The sequence below is a fragment of the Botryllus schlosseri genome, chromosome 6 (assembly GCF_051294905.1).
Source record: "Botryllus schlosseri isolate E-star chromosome 6, Bs_hap1, whole genome shotgun sequence".
NCBI classification, from domain to species: domain Eukaryota; kingdom Metazoa; phylum Chordata; class Ascidiacea; order Stolidobranchia; family Styelidae; genus Botryllus; species Botryllus schlosseri.
Window position 1 is genome coordinate 16380690 of NC_137241.1, and position 22187 is coordinate 16402876.

Below are 22187 nucleotides of genomic sequence, written 5' to 3' on the forward strand. Positions count from 1 at the left end.
CAATAAGTCGCTGCTGAAGAGATTCGGCGTCCTAAACATAGAAGATTTGCGGAAACTAGAAATCGCCAAGTTTATGTATCAGTTTCACTGCGGTCGTTGCCCCGAATATTTCAATGACTTCTTTACCTCTGAATCAAAAGCGCACAAGTACAACACACGCGCGTCCACGTCGTCCAAATATCATATGATCGACCGAAAAGATCATCGCTCCATCAAATATGCCGGACTTGATGTGTGGAACAGTATCCCGCCGGCCATCCGACAGTCGACGAGCATGTCCACATTCAAGTCGAAATACAAGCAATTACTACTAAATAAATACAGTCCATCCTCAAGATTACCGGACCACGACTGACCTATCGATCTCGCTTCCCATGACATGCCGCCCTATTTCTTGTCGGATTCTTCTTCTATACTATCTTCTTTACTTTCATTCAGTGTGCATGCCTCCTCTTTACATCGCCTAGGCCAAGGTGGGTGTCAGATTCCATAGACTACTCCTTGTCGCTTCGACATCTTCCTGTCTTTTCATTGTATCGCATTTTGTGGTGTATTGAACTGATAAAATTGCTAATAAACCAATGATGAAGTTAATAAATTTTAGAAATACAAAGCATATAAAGTACAAAACGACATGGAATAAAGTAAAATTGTGTCGTAACTCATAACTAGACGTAGAAGAATTACATTACTTGACAAATATAATTACTTGACAAAATTTTCAACAAAATATAAGCTTCAACAAAGTCCAGGAAAAGATCACTTGAGAAAATTACGCGATGCGCCTGATCCGCGGTCCGTCGTTTACATTGCAAATGTTGTGATAGTCCGCCGGTCCGCAGTTCCGCTCCGTCCGCCGTTTAGTATTACATGTTCCGCTGTTCCGCGGTCCGCCGTTTAGTATTGAGCTATTTTGTTATGGTCCGCTCGGTCCGCAGTTCCGCTCGGTCCGCCGTTTAGTATTACATGTTCCGCTGTTCCGCGGTCCGCCGTTTAGTATTGAGCTATTTTGCTACGGTCCGCTCGGTCCGCAGTTCCGCTCGGTCCGCTGTTTAGTATCGCAAGTTCCGCTAGTTCCGCAGTCCGCTCGTTCCGCCGTTTAGAGTTGCCCATATAACTTTGAGTTGTCTCATTTTTTGGCTGGGCAGCAAGCACATAATGATTGGAGACGGGAGTACTCGAATCTGAATCGAGTGTTAATTGTAATGATCCGAGGCGATAAGTGATACTCGATTGGTCATATTGCAGCCTACGAAACATGTAGTATAGTTAGTACATGAAGCTATGTAAAATTGTAAATGCACAGCAATTGCGCAATGAGTGGAAGTGACATTTGTGTGAAGTCGTGAATCGTGAACAATCCACTGCATTGTTACGAGCGCAATGAAATTGTATGGTCCAAAAGATACCAAATATTGCTGAATATTATATAAAACTTACATTATATTCTTTGCGGGGCATAAAAGTTGTACAGCCCTATACTCATTTAATTAATTTGTTTGTTTCAGTTCAGTCCTGTGGGTGTTACTGTATTATAGCTATAGCCTACATTGTAAATTGCTATGGCGCTAATGTCGTTAGCAATTGAGGTAATACTATCAGGAGCGCAGAAAATTAATGGAGGTGATGAAAAATATCGGACCAACCCCATTTTCTCAGGCCAAGAAACACTTGGTATCGAATTTGCTTGGAATTGCTATAAGTTATAGTGTTTTGAAGTGGCATGCCAGTTTTGCAGTTCACCTGTGAAGTTGTGCCAATCTGTCTGGCATTAAGCAATTGATTTGATGTGATGAAATTACGAAGTCTGTGAAGTATGAGTGTACTGCAGTGGAGTAGTGGAGCTAGCATGGATTTAGATTTGCATCTAAAAGAAAACCATGAGAGTCGTCGTCGCCTACCAACACAGGCTGCTTCATTTTCTTCATTTTACCGTGTTCAGTGTGCAATCCTCTTATTGACATCTTTTAGGCCAAGGTGGGTGGGTATCTCTATTACGACGTCGTTTTGACTATTTTCTATCTTTTCATTGTATCGCAATCTTTTGGTGTTTTGAACTGACGGATTTGTTCATAAATGTGATGCGGTTACAAGTGATACTTTATAATACGAATTTAATCAATAAAATAATCACTGTTTTTGTTTCATGGTCAATCCCCTATCACAATTTGGAGTTCAAGTGTAGAATATTGTATCAAATCTGCGCTTCCATGATTTTCAGTTCTTGGGGGAAAGTACGGGTAGGCCTTGTTATTTCACAACAAAGCAAGCGCACTTACACTGTGGTGATACATTAACAGAAGTACATTTCCTGTATATCCTGGTAAACAATTGCGCCTATGGTGGGTGGAATTAATTGACAATGGGCAGGACAGCACGCAGGAGAAAACTGAGGAAGAAACACGACCAAAACAAAGCAGACTATCACATGGAATTAGCCTTACTCAAGTCGATGAATGTTAAGGGATTTTCATCCAAAGGTCTTCGTGTTTCAAACTTCGAAACGACTGGACGGGGAATGATGGCGCTCAAAGCCTTTTTCTGTGGAGACATATTAATCTCTCTTCCTAGAACACTTCTGATTGGTGTGAAACAAGCCTTTGAAAGATCCAAATGGGCATCGGATCTTGCAAAATTTTGTTCATCGATTTCCAGCACACAATTGCTTTGTATTTTTCTAGCTGAAGGTAAACACCGCCTGCTGAAAGGAGACAATTTCACCTGGGCGCCTTATATCAGGTCACTTCCTGTGAAATTTGATCATCATATTTTCTGGCCTGATAACATTCTTGAACTACTTCCTGATTCTACTTTGAGGAAGGCAAAAGACATCCGAAAACGAGTTTGGAAAGATTTTATTCGAGTGGAACAATCACTACCGCCACAACATGAAATGAAAAAGATGTTCAGTTGGAGCTGTTACAGATGGGCCTGGTGCTGTCTCAACTCAAGGTGCATATACTCCAATCACGAAAAGCCGCCGGATTGGAAATTTCTTGGCAGATCGGCTGCGGACCATTATTATTTAGCACCATTCTTGGATATGTTCAACCACAGCCCTTCGTCAAAAGTACATGGATCTTATAACCACGCGACTCAATCATATGAAATTAAAACTCTTCAAAAGTTTGAAAAATATGAGCAAATATTCATATGCTACGGTGCTCACACTACTGAAAATCTGTTCTTGGAGTATGGGTTTATTTCTCCTGATGCAAATATTAACGATGTGTTACCGATTCCGAAATCTCTTCTTTTTAAGTCTTGTCCCAAGGAATTATGCCATTCATGCATGATTGTTTTGAACAATTTCATTGTTGCACACAGATTAGATGAAGGCTGGAATGTAAAGGATTTAGAAGTTTCATTCAACGCACAGGTGTCAATTTATCTTCGTGCCATCTTATTAGGAAATTGCACTGGATTGCCAACCCAGTGTAATAGTCATGGAAAAAGGAATCTCGCCCAAATATTGGTAATGATACAAAATGATGTGGTCTCTCAACAAATACGCGCCATAGCACGAGTATCTGAAGAAAGTATCATCACGGCCATGTATTGCGCTCTTGACGAAAATTTCAAGAAATCATTAAAACTCATTGGTGAATTGCCGAACCAATCTCGCGAGTTCTCAGAGTTGAGAATGGTGTGTCATTTGTTCCAAGTCTTCTTGAATAACGTATCGAAGGAAAAACTAGATACAAAAAGTATTTTAAATTTGTAGATATAGGATATAGGAATGGAATAGTTGTTTTTGAACTTTTTGGGTAATCATGCCACTTCAGCGAATTCTGGACCTAGCGTGGATGGGTCAGGGTGCATGTCAAATCGGTAAGGCACAAATACAGCTTGCTACTTCCAGGTTTAATCAAGCTTACAAGAATTGCAGTGTTATACAATCTGCTGGCCGTTCGAATGACCAGGTAGGTATTTCTCTCAAACATATCCCAAATCCTGTAAATGCTCATCTGTTAACCTTTTGTCAGAGCACTGACGGTGTGGAGGATCCGGTTTCCGAAGAATTGGATGTCGTATTCAAAAATGTTGATGAAGAAGTGGAAAGAATTGAAAACGAGCATGCAGCGCCCCAGCCGAATAAGTCCCAAAATCCACAAGGGACCTACCAACAGAAGCATGAATTTAGCACATGGACTCGTATATCGCAATCACGCTCATCCCGTGCCAAGTTCAAAACTTCACAAAGTTATATCGGGTCGCAAACAAATTTAAGGAATATCCATCTATGCTGTGGATGCGGTGCACTTACTCGGGAACAATTGGAAAAAATAGAGGAAATTGCCAAACAGAAGAAATCGCGAAATACTGACACACAGACTAAGACTTACAGCATGAAACAGGAGCTGAGTAATCAATCGAAAGAAACAAAGGTACCCTCATCTCGAGTTGGGAGAGTAGCATCATTTGGAGGTAATGAGCCACAGTTGTGCATGACTGCATTGAAACAGTAAATATATGCGAGATCAATGTCAATGACAGACAATGCTCCTATTCAACCTACTGATTTTGGTCTATGTTGTTTTGAAATCTGTATAGCCTATTATTTTGGTGTGTGATTTGTACGTTATTTCACATTTAAGAGACCTTGCTGATATCTCTCTCTAATAACAGGTTTAGCTGCAGGTCTGATGTTGGGGACAGTGTCTGAAATGGCAAAAAATGCGATATCTGGAGAAGACTCTAAGATTGGTAAGAATTTTGATACTAAACAATTCAACAAATACTGTATTACTGTATAACACAACACACACATATAGGGTTAGAGTAGTAGCCTACAGTAATTCTTCAAATACAGTACTAAGCCGTGCAGGGGCTGACACGACATTTTCAAGTGATTAAAATATACCACACAACAGTGAGAATCATTAGCAAATCCTTTTAGCTTTGCAGAAAATCATTTCTGGAAAAGCTAACAACGCTAACTGAAGACTAAATCTACGGAACACAATGCCTTGGTTGGCCCCCATGTTTACGATACGACTGTGGCTGAACAACGACGTCAAGTGAAGTTGAAATAGAAATAGCTGACGATGCTGCGTTAGCTTAAGAGCATTCTCCAAAAAGTTCTCACGCTCCCAAGGAATTGCGAACCTGTGTCCAAATTAAATGGAGAATTGTCCGAATTAATGAGAGTTTTTTACGTGCAATTTTGCTTTTGTTATGCTACCATGCATTTTGGTCGAATAAAGTGGTTGTCCGGGTTATCCAGTGTCTGAATTAAGCGGATTCCACTGCATAGTGATTCATTTCTGAAAACTTCGGTGTCTGAAAACAGTCGGTGCATATTCTGATCAAGTCCTTCATTCCAGGCAAAAATCTGGGCGGAGCCCAGGTTTTCCTTAGCGATTCGAACATGGAGAGGATTGTAAACACGCTATGTCGAGTCCGGGGGGCAGCGCTGAAACTCGGACAAATGCTAAGCATTCAGGATGACAGCATCGTCGATCCTAGGCTCTTGCAGGTGTTTGACAGAGTGAGACAAAGCGCCGACTTCATGCCAGTTTCTCAGATGAAAGTACGTATGAGACTTTGGAATGAATTTTTTCGCTTAACAAGTCTCTATTTTGTAAAAAGAAAGTTTTGGTGAAGGAACTAGGCACAGATTGGCATGATCAACTCCAATCTTTTGAGGAAAAACCCTTCGCTGCTGCTTCCATAGGCCAAGTAAGTGCATGGATCTCCCACATACGTAGCATACCAACAATTTGTGTTAGTGTAGCGGTTTGCAAGGCCTATCCTCTGTGCTATCCAATAAAACCCTAGACACTAGTCAGAATGTAGAATTTATTGGAAGGCTCTTGAATCAATAAATACATATGAATATACTGGTGACCTGAAAGGATAGATTATTAGTGATTTGGTAGTCCATTTGACTATCACACACAATTTCGATGACTAATTGTATTGATACAAAAGAACTAGTCATGTTCTTAGTAGATCTGGGCTGTGGGCCGCAAATTTTCATGAATTGCCAATGTCTTCGTCGAGTTTACACATTTTTGACCACTCGAGAGCAGAGTTGTACTTTTGATTTGTTTCAAGACTGTTCTTGGTCGGAGACTATTGTTTTAAGTCGGAGTGGCAGAAAATTTTGCCGGTCCAGGCTACCGGTTGGAGAGGTAAATCAAAACTATGAATCGAACACCAAGTTCAAGTAGGTGTTCTCAGTAGATTCGTAATCCATACGACAAGCCACACTTTCAACCAGTTCAAACATGAATATGATTTAAAGTTGCATAAAAAACTGCGTCTTCCTAGCCTTACTCTACCCCATGTCGGTGGCAGTGCTCAAGTCAAATTTTCTTGTCATTTGGTAGCGACATTACATAACAATATCATGTAAGTGTGTAACTGGTAAGCTTGCCTGGTATAATCCACAGAACCGAGAATGTAATACTCTACATTTCAGGTTCATAGAGCTGTTTTACATGACGGCAGGGAAGTTGCGATGAAAATACAATATCCTGGAGTCGCAGACAGCATTAACAGCGACATCAACAACCTGGTTACATTGTTGAAATTCTACAACTTCTTTCCGGAAAGTAAGTAAACTTTGATTTACCAATGTTATAAATATGCTCTTGGTCTTTTGGGCAGTCCAATTAACAGCAAATATGCTTAGCTGTTGTGAGGAAAATCAGCCCACTTCTGGGATGCATCGAGATTTTCGGTAGCTTGATAAAACTTGACTGCCTCAAATGTCAATCGGTAGAAGGATTGCCAGTTTTTGACGATATCTTCTTCAACAGAATTTTATATCGATAACTTCATCGCTGTAGCGAGACGAGAGCTATCCGAGGAATGCGATTACGAGCGAGAGGCAAGTTTTTCGCGGAAATTCAGGTAGGACTCTGGTAGCACCATGCCTTGAAATTGGTCCCAAGTTCTGCGTTATTCTTTTCCATAGAGACTTTCTCGCAGATGATACACGTTATCACATACCTCAAGTTATTAGCGAATTGAGCACAAAGCGTGTCATCACTACCGAGTTGATAACCGGAGTACCTCTCGATAAAGTAACGGAAATGGACCAAGAAACTAGGAATTCTGTGAGTTTAGTGTGAGATTTCTCTATGTTGAGAGGTTGTCTTAAAATGGATTTTACAGGTTGCCAGCGCAATGCTCGACTTATTAATGAGGGAAATTTTTGAATTTCGCACTATGCAAACAGATCCGAACTGGGCAAATTTTTTTTACAACCCGGAAACCAAGCAGGTACGACTGGCGCTGATGTTATGATGTCTCATTTCATTCCTGTTACGTGGTTCACCAACTGCTACAACCAGTACTTCATGTGTACTTAGTCTTACAGTCGCCATAGAACAACTTGTCCAGCTGAGTTTCTGAATCAAATTGTCCGTAAAATCAGTTCAATTGACATTCAGGCATTATCTCACACAAATAAGTAACTCGATTACGCCGTATTTACTGGTACGGTGTTGACACTAATCTTGTTGCAATTCCGCTGTTTCACGTCACAGAAACATTCAAATTGACTAATTCTTGATCTGTGACGGTTTTTGCATTGTGCCGGCCATAAGTGTATAGACTGAAATGCCAGTGGCATACCTCAGAGGTTTGAGGCTCTTGGATTTGTTGACATGTGAAGAGAGTTCTTTCCTGAAGGCCTTGCTTATCGGAAGTCCTGTGTCACGTCTTTTTGCTGCATATGAAGTGCACCAACAGAGGCTGTTCCTCGTTTTGTTACTGTATAGGAAATAGCAACATGAATGAGTATTTTCATGCTTTTCTAGTCCGTATTAAGATAATGTAATGTATGAAGAAGTGAAATCATATTGCCATCTTGCAGCTTCTCGCAATATTGGACTCATTATGACATGGTGGGATGTTTTCTCTTTTCAAAATATTATTGCCTCGGCTCAGACTGATCAAAATTTATCCAAGTTTCAGTTTAAAACAATTGATTTTATGCCCAATATGGTAAACCTTTTAATGCCTGCCAGAGGTTGATTTAAACCAATTGTTTCATACACCTAATAAAGTAGATCTTCTACTGGCTACCAGAGAGGATTGTTCAGCAAAACGCTTCTCTGTGACCAACCTTGACTGCCTGATTGTTACAGAAAAAGCTTTGACCTGTAGAAAGTATGTAGCCTACTTCAACATCAAAACTTCCTCATGTTGCATAAAATGGCACGATTTATTTGAATGGTACAAGTATGCCAAATAATTACATATCAATTGCAAGCAACCTACTTCTATTTTGTAGATTAATCTTTTGGACTTTGGCGCAAGTCGCGAGTATTCCAAAGACTTTGTGGACGATTACATCGAGGTTGTGCATGCCGCGTCTATCGGCGATCGAGCAACGGTCTTGGAGAAATCGAGATCGTTGAAATTTTTAACAGGATACGAGGCCAAGGTGCAGAAGTTGATCCACATTTTTATGGAATTACTGTTAACGACACGGTATTGTCTTACCCGTGTGGTCATATCTGTGAATCGTACTGAACCAAAATCCATGCATTTGGAATGACAGTGACTCATGCAGAGGTGGTCAGCAACGAAGTACTCAAATGGGAATTGGAGTACTTACGTAGGATTTGCCTGCTTGTACTACTTACTTAAAGGGGCATATTTTTAGACTGCTTCCACTTTTACTTGACAGTTTCGGGCAAATGTAGGCCTTACTTTTTACACTTTGCATTTTGTAAAGTAAAAAGTAGTTTTAGGATATGTTTGCAGAACTGTCATGATTGAAATTATCGTGAAAACTGTACCAAATAGCCAAGTGTCAACATAACTAAAGGTATTTTTGGAAACTACGCCTATTGGCAGTATGATTCGTCATTTGCATTGGTCACGAAGATGCATCTCACAAATTTGAAAGTAGCAATCTTTTCATCGGACCCCTCGAACACATCCACTTTTGAGAATTTCTTGAAGTACATCTCAGAGACCGTCATTGCGACTTCCACTGGAATTAGTTTTGACATATCTTGGAAATCGCTACATCGACATGTAATTGCGTAGAAATTTATGGCGTTACTTCTACCGAGTCCCAATGCTACCAGCACTTTACCAGATCTGCTCGTATGTCTCTACTGCCCAAGAATCATATAAAAAATGTGGCAGTCCCTTTTTAATCCTCGAATGGCACCGTAGCTGTAGCCGGACAGCAATTTGAAGAGTCAATATTCCACTCAATTTTTCATTCGCATGTCATTTTTCCCCCTTCGTTTATAATGCTTGTTTCCATCAGTATGATGTCTGATTGATAGCTCATATACATACTTTCTATGCCTTATTCTCGGCTACTGCGTATCGTCAGGTATTGGAGGAAGCGCACATCGACGCTGTCATGATACTGGGCGAGCCGTTTGCAAACGACGGAGAGTTTGACTTCAGCAGGCAAGACACGACCAAGAGAATTGTGAATCTCGTGCCTACAATGCTTGAACACAGACTGACGGCTCCGCCCGAGGAAAGTTATTCCCTTCACCGCAAGTTGTCCGGCGGATTCCTTCTGGCGTCGAAGTTGAAAAGCAAATTTGCCTGCCGCGATATCTTGACGCGACTGTACCGAGCTCACCACAAAATAGATTTCGAGCCGTCGATTCCCACTAGCACTTGAACGCTTGGATTTCACTATGAAGTTTTTATTTTTGACATGGCGTCAGAATAAATTCGTTATCTTTGCTCGCCCGTCGGTGCTCATTAGCATAGCTGTTTACCCCTCTTGGTTTTAACCGGGAACACAGGAATAACATGGGCTAACTGAGACAGTCTTAGTGGCTCGCCGCATGTCAAAGACACACTACGACTAATACAGCAAGGTCACTCAGAATTGCAGTAAATATTCAATTATATATCATTGATATACATTCAATAAAATGTTTCGTTTGAAAATCATGCTTAAATGATGTAATATTTAACCCTGTAGTTGATGCACGGGTCATTTTGTGTACCCGGTATTCTACAGTAATCTACTAGAAGTGTAATGTGGTAGATTTTCTCTTTCTATTGGTTAACGAAGATTAGATGTTGGCCTGGTTGGTAAATGTAAGAACCGCTGCCACGCAATTTTTCATGAAGTGGCGCGGGCATGCGTATTGCGTATGCAGGGTTGAAGTCAAAATGATAATGGGTTGAAAAAAGAATAATTCAACTCCAAGGGGACGTTGCGCACGCATCGTGATTTGGTATGTAGAGATTTTAGTTCCCAGTCCCAAAATCGGGATCCTCTCCGGGCTTTAGTGCAATTTTGTGAAGAGAGCTTACCATCTCGCAGTTCTAAAATGGGAGCTACATCCCTGCCGCGCAATGTTCAGCTGGCCAGCAATTTATTGTGATCCTTCGTAGCCCCGTGCCCCGAATATTTCAATGACTTCTTTACCTCGGAATCAAAGCGCACAAGTACGACACAAGTCGTCCAAACATCATATGATCGACCGAAAAGATCGTCATCGCTCTCACAGATATGCCGGACCTGACGTGTGGAATAGTATCCCGCCGACAGTCGACGAGCATGTCCATTGTCCACATTCAAGTCGAAATACAAGCAATTTTTACTAAATGAATACTAGTCCATCCTCAAGATTACTGGACCACGAGCTGACCTATCGATCTCTCCTTCCGTGACATGCCTCTCCATATTCTTGTCGCTTGCTTTTCTATACTATTTTCTTTTACTTTTCATTCAGTTTGCATGCCTTCTCTAAGTGACGACTTTTTTTTAGTCAACTCCACGAATTTTCCAGCAAAAATAGCAAAATCGACTGTTTTCAGTCTTGATTAAGTAACTTTTCTGATTTGGTAAACGTGTCCTCCTTTCCTGATTCCAAAATATATAGTGACCCTCTACTATATGGCCCCTTGTGACAGTTAGCCTATAGTAGCGAGGCCTTGTGTTGTATTTGCCTCTTTGGTGTATATGGCTGCCTCGGCGAGAGGAGTGTAGGCTATTCCGCTCGGCCGCAGATGTGCTTTGATATGAGATTCTGTATCTGTTATTGCATTGTGGGTAATCAACTACATAAGGAGGTCTATTACAAAAGAAGTTACTTTTTAAATTCTGCCATATAGAAGCGCCGGAGTTTATCCTGTTTATCCATAATTTGTGAGTGAAATCGTCTCGACATCCGGATGGCACAGTTGCATACTAACACTCATGTACTGCGGCAACCTTAGCAGGTACAGGGGTGTCAGTGTCAACCATCAAACGGTGATCGGTCGGATCCCGCGAAGCAATGCTAAATATATGGAAAACGGCTTGTATTATCCATTTAAACATTACCATCAAAAGTTGATATGTTTGATATGAAATATTTCCACGTAAATACCTCTGCCCAGTAGGGGTCTTCAAAAATGACTTTTTTTCTCAGATTGTAATGGCTACTTGATAAAATTGTTAGGTTACCTAATTTAAGCCTACCCACCAAATTTGGATCAATTCCAGCCAGTAACCGCATTGCTACAGGAGAACAAAGTTTCTATTTATTATATAAAAATAAATTAACAAAAATTTTAAAATTTTCTGTTCACCCCATGAGAGTGTTAGGCTGTCTATAGTAACGATGTTCACCAAATGCGGTTCAATTCCAACCAGTGGAACTGGAGGTATTGCCGTGGAAAAAATTAGGATTTGAAAAAAATAGTATTTACGGTGGGCACACTTATAATAAATAATTTAAGAATTGGTCACCGTAAATACTATTTCGACCACAGGTCGAATTATTCACTGTGCATGAAAGATTGCCTTTCTAAATTTCCTTCATTTTTTCATCTTTTATCAGTTTTCATAACATGGACTATCTAATAACCTCTAATATGTATGAATCATTCGAACACGACATACATCCCATACTGTATAATTAAAATGTAGATAAAACAATCGAAGTGTTGCTCTTGTGTTTGAGTTAGCAACTAATACAGGGATGCATCTTACTAATTTTCTCATTGCACCCTGTACTGATTACAAGCACACACACTCTCACACTATTAATAGACATTGGTCATAAACGAAATTTAGGAAGTAGTCAAATAGCATATATCTAGTCTACATGCACTTAGTCAAGTATTCAAGGACTAGGACTTGCAGTCTCTCTAAATTAGAGGTCTCAAACTCAAATGTGCTCACGGGCCAATTTCCTATTTTTTGATGGCGCCGCGGGCCGCAGCATCGATAATAGGGAAATTCGATGTATTTCCAAGTAGGCCTTATTGGACGGGACCTTGCAGACCGGCATTCCACACACATCGTTACAGTGTGATTTACTGTTGTGAATTCACGCCGGGCATGAGAAAAATCACATTTTAATATGTTTGAATAAAATTGTTGGTGTAGGCCTACTTGGCAGAGATGAGCGGATTTGGAATTTCTATGTCCTAATCCAAATCCTGATCCAGAACTTTTGTATATTCAAGTCCATGTCCAATCCTAATCCGATTCCAACTTGAAATTCAGAAAAAATGCTAATTTATGCAAAGGAGGAATTGAGAATTTTTCTTTCACAGTCACCAATTATCTTGATTTACGATAACTTAGCATGTGGCTGCACCTCTCATGCTCATTGGCACCGAGTGTACCATAGTGCAGTGTACCATAAGTACATAAATAACTGATCTGAATAAAGTTTGTCGCCATTCGCCACACGACATATCAATCTCCCTGAAAATCGGTAAATCCAATCCAAATCCTAATCCGTTCAGAAAAAAATCTCTAATCCTAATCCAATCCAAATCCGACAAAATTTTAGAAATCCGTTTTTTCAAAACCTAATCCTAATTCATGCTCATCTCTGGTACCTGGCATAGTTGCTGTATATTTAGTTGTAGACACCAAAACACAGTACAAATGAATCAAGACATCGTAAAACCTGTCGCGTTAAAATTTTGCAGCTAGCGGAAATTTCACGTGTCCCAATTATAGGTAGAATATTTTTAGAATTTTACAAAGATTGATATGATATCCGAGCATTGTAGCAGTAGGCCTACAGCCTAATCGGGGTTTCGGGCATGCATATTGCATACTCCTGATAACTAGGCTATTGATCAAATTCATTACCAAAGTCAAATTATATCAGCTTGATCTATATCAACTTAAATATAATGATTACTGTGCCATAGCAATAGAAATGTCAAATTGGCGAAGAATGCATTGGTGTTACAGGCTCACAGCCGTGAAGGCTACTTTATACTCGCCACATTTAATTGGCGACGATAACAAGGATAAAGATACCCAAGATGACACAGGATGTAACTAACTATATACTATACATCAAGAGGGCAACATAATGCCAATGTTAGCCATACCGAGCTGCTTAGACATCTAAATACTAACATATGGGTCGTTACCGAACTCAGGGGCTCCATGTAACAGAAGGCTCGTGGTGCCTAAAGCAATGCGTAGCTGATGGCGACTTGCTATCCTGTCGTTGTGAGTATATTCTTAGCCGGGCAGATGCGCTCGTTACAGGGGTATTTCGGAGAAGCGTACGTTGCGTAGATGAATCATGACATGAGAGAAAACGTGGGTTTTTATACCCATAAACTTCGTAACAATGCAAGTGATTGTAAGGCTTTAGCCAATGAGAGCGGATTATTAAAGTTCTAGCACAGGAAAAAGGCAGCACTATAGCTAGTAGGGTTGCCATACGTCCGGAATTTCACTGAAAAATCTGCGTCCGGGAGGAATGTCTGAAATATGCCTAAATGTCCGGAATTTTGAAGGCTGGAAGCAGGCTCAAAAAAGTTTTTCGTAAATCAACATAAACAATATTATTTTCAAGCAGATTTATGCTATTCAAAATTGTTCTTCGCGCCGCCCGCGAGTTAATGCAACGTATAATAATATTAGTTTGGGCACCAGGCATCACCCTCTCCAAAAATGCAATCAAAATACTATAAATATAGCCATCATTTACTAAAATAAGTCCGATTGTAATCGCAATTATAAGCTAACGGTATATTCCTAGAGTTGGTTAAGGCCGATTGGATGCTTCAATCACAGACAGTGGTTCCAAATCTTGGCGTCGTCCGCCTTTATCTGGGGATCGTGATGATGTTGGACGTAATCAGCTTCTTAGGCCGTGAGTAAGTGTGGGCAAGATAAATTTTTTTAGTAATCAGCTTATCAAGTTTTGAGCTTTGCCACGGAACATTTTCAAGTGGAAAATGAGGTCGCGACCATAAAAGGTTGGAAATCACCGGTGTTTCAACGCGACACTCCGTTGTCAATGAGTGCCGATTTAGCAGGCGTCGAATCCAGTCTGCTGCACTAAAACCTGCTACCGCGGACTAGGCAAACCTTGCGTATCAGTCTTGTATTCAATGTAACACAATCAAGCTCTCCAAATTGAAACAAGGCTTTGGTTGAACCACGAAGATGCGTAAGCGAGATTCGCATAGTGCTAGCTCGTCCGTTGCTCGATGGAAAGGAGGGCGAGACAACGGTAACGCGAGCAATTTATACACTAGCGAAAAGATAATTAAAGAGTAATCAAACAATCAAAATCACTAAAACGCGTACAAATCACTAAAATCTTAAAATTACAATGATTGGAAAAACCGAATACAAATAAGGACAGTTACATTGGCGAACTGATTCCTCTTAAAAACGTACTCAAATATAAAGACTAGCAAATAACATGCGCAATCGCAAACAACCGGATGTGCAACCTGCTGGTGCATTTTATAGTGGCCTAATATATCGAAGAATCAATATTATTGACAGAATTCATACACAGATAGCCGCACCGACCTAACTGTATAGCAGGGCTGTCAAACACAATCCTGACAGGCCAGACACACTTCATACCTGTATAGTGTATTCAGTCGATGGGCAATGCTTTACTAGTGTGACGTCATGTTGACGGTCAATGTGTCACAGCTCATTTTAAAATCCGCTAGTGGGCGCTAAAGAGTGTCCGAAATTTGATTCACAAAAATATGGTAACCCTAAGCTAGGACTGTTTGGCGTAACAATGCCTACGGAGCTTGCGCAATCTAGAAGAGATAGTAGCGTTCTAACGGTTGTCATGATATAGTGAGATCCTAATAAGAGCACAGTATATTTCCTTCATAACAGATACCAGGCGAGGGACATGGAATTCAAAGGACCAGAGGTCTGCTACAATACGCAACACAAGCTAAGACCTTTTGATATATTACCATTCCCCATACCAGTTTGATAGTTTGTTGCGTCGGTGGTTGCACTAAGTCACGGGGTTCTGAGTCACAATAATTCCTTCTCGGATTATAACGTTTGACCCGACTCAACTCAAGTCATTTTTATTTTATCACACATTGCGTCCAGGATCGAGTAATTCTACAAACATTCGCGCCTAAGTCCAAATCTCAATTTTCAGTCACGATTAATTAGCGGGTCATGTTTTACCATCATAAGCAAGTAGTGTGGCGTAGTAGTTGCTCTTCTACTGCGTGGTAACTTTTGAAAATGATGTAATAGTTAAGTTTGATGAGTAGTTTCTGGCTTCTGGAGTAGTTTTAGAACGAATTTCCAGTTCTCAAATAAAAAAATATATATTTTGCAGTTAAATATTGTCGAATACTTAAAAATCCAAAATGCCGTCGCGGGCCGCACAAAATGGTCTCGAGAGCCGCGTGTTTGAGACCTCTGCTTTAAATCATTTGTTCGACCCAAGTAGCTAAGCTACACCGCAAATATTTTTAATTTTGTCAAGTGGGAAGGAGCGCTTGGTTATATTTACATCAATTTTACAACCAGACAATATATTTGCTCTGACACAATATCATGGTATAATTCCAAAAATTGCATCAATTTGTGACTGCATCGCGAAGATGCACATTGCTTCTTTCTTCCTCTATGCAACTGAATTGTATTTTGCAAATAATGTTCAATTCTATCTATGTCAGGGGTGGCCAACCTTTTCGGCCAAAGAGTCGCATGAGATTTACGAACCATTGCGCGGGCAAGTTGAATATTGATAACCTTTTTTTAGTCGACCGATAGGAACGAACCGAATTCGGTAACATTGAAAACAAGACTTATATGACTACGTTTTAAAATTGATAACAATTATGCCATGAAAACTCAGTGTGCAGTCGTGCCCTGGTTGCGCGAAGCACGAAATGTTTTCGAAGGTAATGAATAAATTCGATCAATAAATATATTACTTGCACATATTGGGGGTCCCCTCTGTATAGCTATGGGCTCATTTGGCTAGGACAGCATTATTTGGCGTTTTAGACATAGCAATATCGACGGTTTCGGTGAACATGGCTCTGTTATTTTGCGCAAATGTTTCATCGCCGACGATCTCGCTTCGAGTGCACTAGCGAAGTCCCGTGTTGGACGACACGTTATCTCCTAATGAGTATAGTTGAACTCAATTCTGTAAATTACGCGTAGGCCTATTTATAATTTCTAGGAGGGTTTGCAATACTAAATGCAAGAAATGTGACAATAAATCATGCGAAGTGCTAAGAAAAATTTCAAGTCAAATAAATCTGCTACGGAATATTCTACTTTATGGTCATATACGAAGATCTGCGCTGAATGTGGCTGGCCCCTGGTTACGCCAATGCGTCGAAACTGATGTTTTAGTCATCATAAAATTTCGCGGTCAGGCCAATCAAATTTTCGTTGGCCGTGCAATTTTACCTGATGTTATATGTAATTTCGAGAATTAATTCGCAGGCCACACAAAACCTTCTCGCGGGCCACATTTGGCCTGCGGGGCACGGTCTGGCCGCCCCTGATCTGTATCGTTACATTAACAGTGATTGATAGTAGCCTACATAAAAATCCTATTATAGTTATTATTATAGTAATTTAGGAGATATCTTTGAAAAGAAATTGTTTACATGATAAAGGAGTTGGAGTCGGAGTCGAAGTCAGGGTCATTTTCACTAACTCCGACTCCGACTCCAGTCAGTATTTTTCCACGACTCCGACTCCGACTCCTGTCACCACAGTTTTAACGACTCCGAATCCGACTCCATCGAGCAAAAATTAGCCCAACTCCGACTCCGACTCGCCACAGCCCTGGTAATTGGTCACTTACAAAACCGGACGATGAACATTAACAAGGTATAATTCCGGAAATTTATCTAATTTGTCACTTCATAAGTAATTTTGTGTTGGCTGCGAAGATTCATATTGCAATTTTTTTCCTATGTGCGACTGAATTGCAATTTCCGAATATGGGATGCAAATGGAACCACTCGTAAAAATCTTTTAGCTGCAGTTCGAATATGGTGATTTTCGTAGGAAAATGACCGCTGCCAATAAAGTTTTCACACCCTCAACTTTAATTTGAGATCACACATCATATTGCCCCTTTGACGCTGCAATTGTCGAGTCGTATTTGATAAATGCATAATTGTACTGTAAAGTCATCGATGAATTATAATCAACAAGTACACTAATCGAGTCACCGGAGAAATATTAGACGTGGAGCCTTTTGCAGTGACGAGGCGGCTTTGTAAACAGTTAGAGTAAACTGTTGTACAACACATTATGACTGCGCGTTTTGCGTTGATCTTTGGCACAGTAGTACAGTGAATTAATTACCTAGTCAGTTCCACTGCGGTCGTTGCCCAGAATATTTCAATGACTTCTTTACCTCGGAATCAAAAGCGCACAAGTAGGCCTACAACACACGCGCGTACACGTCGTCCAAATATCATATGATCGACCGAAAAGATCATCGCTCTATCGAATATGCCGGACCTGATGTGTGGAACAGTATCCCGCCGGCCATCCGACAGTCGACGAGCATGTCCACATTCAAGTCGAAATACAAGCAATTACTACTAAATAAATACAGTCCATCCTCAAGATTACCGGACCACGACTGACCTATCGATCTCGCTTCCCATGACATGCCGCCCTATTTCTTGTCGCTTTCTTTTTCTATACTATCTTCTTTACTTTCATTCAGTGTGCATGCCTCCTCTTTACATCGCCTAGGCCAAGGTGGGTGTCAGATTCCATAGACTACTCCTTGTCGCTTCGACATCTTCCTGTCTTTTCATTGTATCGCATTTTTTGTGGTGTATTGAACTGATAAAATTGCGAATAAACCAATGATGATGATAGTCATATAACTAGGACTATATGCTTACACAACAAACACGAATGTCATGCTCGCAAAGTTAATCCTTCGAGTGGGGGTGCACCATAGTCATGGGGTTACGTGTGCTGAATCAACCTGAAATTTTGGATTGGCTAGGACGAGCTTCACATTAGTTTTAGTCGCATTGAAACCGAGGATGCTGTAGAAACTGAATATTTTTCAAAATCATATACCCCAGCTACGCCCTTTCCCGAACAATGCGCTGCATAATGCACAGCACATGCATGGTTGGTTAATGGTTAACTTGTCGATGCAGCACATCAAATTGACTCCTATCATCAGCAACACAGGAAGTAAAATTGTACCATCATCATCGTCATCATCATTTTATTAAAATTATCTAAACAGCTTTTTGGAGGTACAGAACTTCAATATACAATTGAATAGTATATTCATATTGAAATGAACCCGAATATTTTCGGTCGACACTCGTCGGTTGCTGACGATTACCCCTGACGAGTGTCAGCCGAAAATATTCGGGTTCATTTCAATATGAATATACTATTCAATTGTAAAATTATCTATCAAATCAAAACATCACAAGATTGCGATTTAATGAAAAGATTGGCAGATGCCGAAATGAGATAGCCTTTTAATCAGACACTCACCTTTGCCTAGAGCAGTGGTTCTTAACTTGTGTTCCACGGAACACTGGGAATTCCTTGAGCCAGTCTCAGGGGTTCCGCGAAGGGCAAGTCACACACCCAACTCTTACATGTGATTTGTGATGAATGATGATACGTCCGTCTTGGCAATCATTATAGTTGCAGGCAATTCTAGGCCCGATCATCAGTCGAATTGTGACTGTTGTGGCGGTACGTTGTGTGCATACTGCATACTTGCATAGTGGCGTACGCACGAGAGGTTGGCTTGCGAAGTCGAAACCCCGACCTTCTGAGATGCCAATTCTATCTCCGATATTTACAAGCATAAGCAATTGGTATCGCGTTGTTGCGTTTTGACGTAACTATGGGATAACACTTTCCAATGTCAGCCTCGCATTTCTGAACTGGCATCTGAAGGGAACTGCAGATCTCACACTGATTTTCAATAAATATTCATCATGTTTTCGTTTTGGGTGAAAATTATATGTTTATGGTTTCGTTCTTTTATTACTCAGTTGATGGACAGTTCGTTTTGTGCGCCAGTATTCTATAGCAATGTAGATGTCTCTATTGTGGTAGATTTTGTTTTTATGACTCAGCGAACATTTGGCGTTTCACCAAGGCTCGCAGATTAGCGTAAGTGTTCCACGGTATAGTAAACGTTCAGAACCACTGGTCAAGAGCATGTATTGTAAGCAAGGGGTATGCACTGTACATCTTATTGGTTTCGTTATAATGTGTGCACTGTGCAGCGGTGTTCTGCTTTTCGAACAGGGCTGTATATAGAACTCTGTATTTCCCTGTTTTCGAATAGCAATTTACTCGGTTAAAATACCTATTGTTTCTTCAGGGCCGTTCACCTCACCGATCAGATCACGTGACCATGGTAACATTCTATACCAGTCTCACGCGCTACCAAGTCAATAGATCTTAGAAGAGCAAAATTTTGCAAACGATGCATGGTCATGGTCAGTGAATTAATAACAATGACAGCTGACATAGCTGATCGTGTAAACACCCATAGGAGGCAAACGTATGAGCGTGAGCGTATGCCAGTTTCGAATACTGCAAATCGAATCATCACAGTCTGCTTCTGCTCTCGGCCATTTGGGCATATCGCATATGCCACCAGGCATGTGGACTGTGGAGTTGAATAATATTTAGAGTTACGAATAAATCTTATGCAAACTCAACAAAGATCAATCAAATTACACTCAAATTATATAAGGTATGGTTGCATCCTTGATAGAGGCATATTCCCTTTCCTTTCGTAACTGGAGCATAACTACGATGCTTTTCAACCTGGATCAGTGCTTTTCAACCTGTGTGACGGTTCGCACTAGTGCGAATGAAAAAAATTGCAGTGCGAATGACGAAGGTGGTGCGAATGGTGCGAATGAAAATCCCGGATGAGTGCGAATGAAAATCGTGAATAATAATTGTTGATTTTTCTGACCTGGAATAATTCAGATAAACCTAATAGGAAATTCAAGGGCAGTGTAACTTTCGTTGTTGCGGCGCAATTGTAAAAACTTGTTTAACTTACGACGCACCTCTAATCGTAGCTCTCACAAGCCGTGGTGAATCAATATTTTCGCACTATAATTATTACGTACCGAAAGCCTGGTTTGGAAGCTTGTATAGTGGCAGACATACAGTATATCGGCCCGTCTGAGCCTGCGACAGGCTCGAAAAATGACGTCAAATTGATTTCCTGCTTTCTTACGCTAAAAATCATCATACTTTCGTAATAACTGTTCGATGAGTGCGAGGCACGAGGATAGTAGTAAATATCATCATTACAGTCTCACATTTGCAAGTTACCGTAACGCAAATTTTTACCCCTTCAAGGGTTATCAAAGTATGGACCGCAAAGGGTATAATTTTGGGTCGACACGGTGCCAGATGATAAGATTTGTCCGAATGGTTTTTCTCGAAAACATGGTCGAAGACCGTTGGGATTTGGACTAGGGATGTGCAACGAGCGAGTTCAGGTCTATGAGACTCATTCATTTCAAGGCCAACCACTTCTGCGTCGGGTCATATTAAGACGTAAAGTTTTGGCCAACAAACCGCTGATAAAATGCGGTGCCAAAACATAAGAGTCGACAAAACCTTGGCCAAAAATGAGCGATGCTGAATGGCCAAACCATTCGATATGGATATGCTCCGTTGTCGGCACGGAATAATCCCGTTCTTGCAATCTGAGTAGACAGTAGTAGCCTACCACTGCGACACGCGGAGGTATTTAATTCACTCTAATTTGAAATCGCGTGGGTCAGACATATTTTGTAGAGCTGTGTTGGATAGAATTGTGGTGTGCGCGTTCTGTACGTCATACATGTCCGTGAAATCGTAGCATACTAGGCTACTGCAATATTCTAAATGAATTCCTTTTCAAGGGTGAGGCTCGGGTCGCGAGATGCCACAAAGACTCAGATTTTGGTAGTAGTCTAAAAAGCTGCTTTAACATTATTAAACTGTTATGAATTCTCAAGTTAGGTTGAGCTGAAGAGCAGAACACACAGTATCATTAGTTTATTTGCTCTTCCTACACTCGCGAGACAGAAAATGGGAAATCGAAAAAAAGTGTAAGGTAGTGACCTCTAATGTGCCTACTCTTCTTGATCGATTGGACCTTATTTTCCAAGACATAAGGCAAAAGGCTCAACACAAACAGGTGGGATTTTCACCCTTTCGACATACTGGAGCCTCCCAGACCTTTTTGTCAGCTCTCAGAATCGATTTCTTCCAACAAGCATTTTTCCCTCTTGAAAAATACGTTGTATTTTGGATATGAGTGTAGAACAGATTTTAAGACCTGGCCATCCAAGCACTACTAGACGTTCCTGTACAATACCCAACAACTTGTTAGGCCGAGACGGGTTTTAGTGAAATAGCTGAAATCAAAACGAGCGAAAATAGTAGCCTCTTTAATGAGACACTACACTTGATAGCTTAAGATAGCCTACATAGTAGCCAATTTGTTGCACATCTGAACAAATAAATGTTGCTTTTTCATCTTCTTTTTGTATAACAATTTTCGGTTAGTTTGTGCGAATGAAATTTATTTTACAAAATAGTGCGAATGAAGCTCAAAGCGGTTGAAAAGCATTGGGCTGGATGATTATGGACACCTTGATGAGAATATGTCATTGAAAAATATAGAAAATAGCCTATATATTCGTTTATTCATTTTTATGTATGGGGGAATATCAAGGGGCTGCAGCCTACATCTTATAACAGTGGTTCTTAAACTTTGTAGACCGCGACCCAAATCTGACTTTTGACAGCATCTCTCGACCCAAGCCTCACACACCAAAAAGAATACGGGCATGCCATGATAGAGAACGTGCAGACAACAGTTGTACGTAACGCAGCTTTATGAAAGATGTCTGACGCACGCGATTTCAAATTGGGGAGCATTATTTTCCTCTGGGGTCGTATTTGTACTGCATTTGTACTACTGTCTGCTCAATTA

At 40.6% G+C, this 22187-nt stretch overlaps 2 protein-coding genes across 2 annotated transcripts; both read left to right on the forward strand.

The window, feature by feature from the left end:
* Positions 1-1121: 1121 nt before the first annotated feature.
* LOC145441198 (SET domain-containing protein 4-like) lies at positions 1122-3725 on the forward strand. Its single transcript, XM_080319012.1, has one exon. The coding sequence runs from the start codon at positions 2363-2365 to the stop codon at positions 3722-3724; it is 1362 nt and encodes a 453-aa protein (XP_080175138.1). The 5' UTR covers positions 1122-2362; the 3' UTR covers position 3725.
* LOC145441197 (atypical kinase COQ8B, mitochondrial-like) lies at positions 3660-9684 on the forward strand. Its single transcript, XM_080319011.1, has 11 exons — positions 3660-3923; positions 3987-4428; positions 4630-4707; positions 5328-5533; positions 5593-5682; positions 6428-6560; positions 6768-6861; positions 6926-7067; positions 7126-7233; positions 8249-8401; positions 9311-9684. The coding sequence occupies exons 1-11, from the start codon at positions 3774-3776 to the stop codon at positions 9611-9613; spliced, it is 1899 nt and encodes a 632-aa protein (XP_080175137.1). The 5' UTR covers positions 3660-3773; the 3' UTR covers positions 9614-9684.
* Positions 9685-22187: the final 12503 nt, after the last annotated feature.

Bases quoted from the DNA above. Each gene is read 5' to 3' on its own strand.
- LOC145441198 (XM_080319012.1), top strand. From the start codon at position 2,363: ATGGGCAGGACAGCACGCAGGAGAAAACTGAGGAAGAAACACGACCAA.
- LOC145441197 (XM_080319011.1), top strand. From the start codon at position 3,774: ATGCCACTTCAGCGAATTCTGGACCTAGCGTGGATGGGTCAGGGTGCA. The intron at 4,429-4,629 runs GTAATGAGCCAC...CTCTAATAACAG, and splicing joins GAGAGTAGCATCATTTGGAG to GTTTAGCTGCAGGTCTGATG. The intron at 7,234-8,248 runs GTACGACTGGCG...TCTATTTTGTAG, and splicing joins ACAACCCGGAAACCAAGCAG to ATTAATCTTTTGGACTTTGG.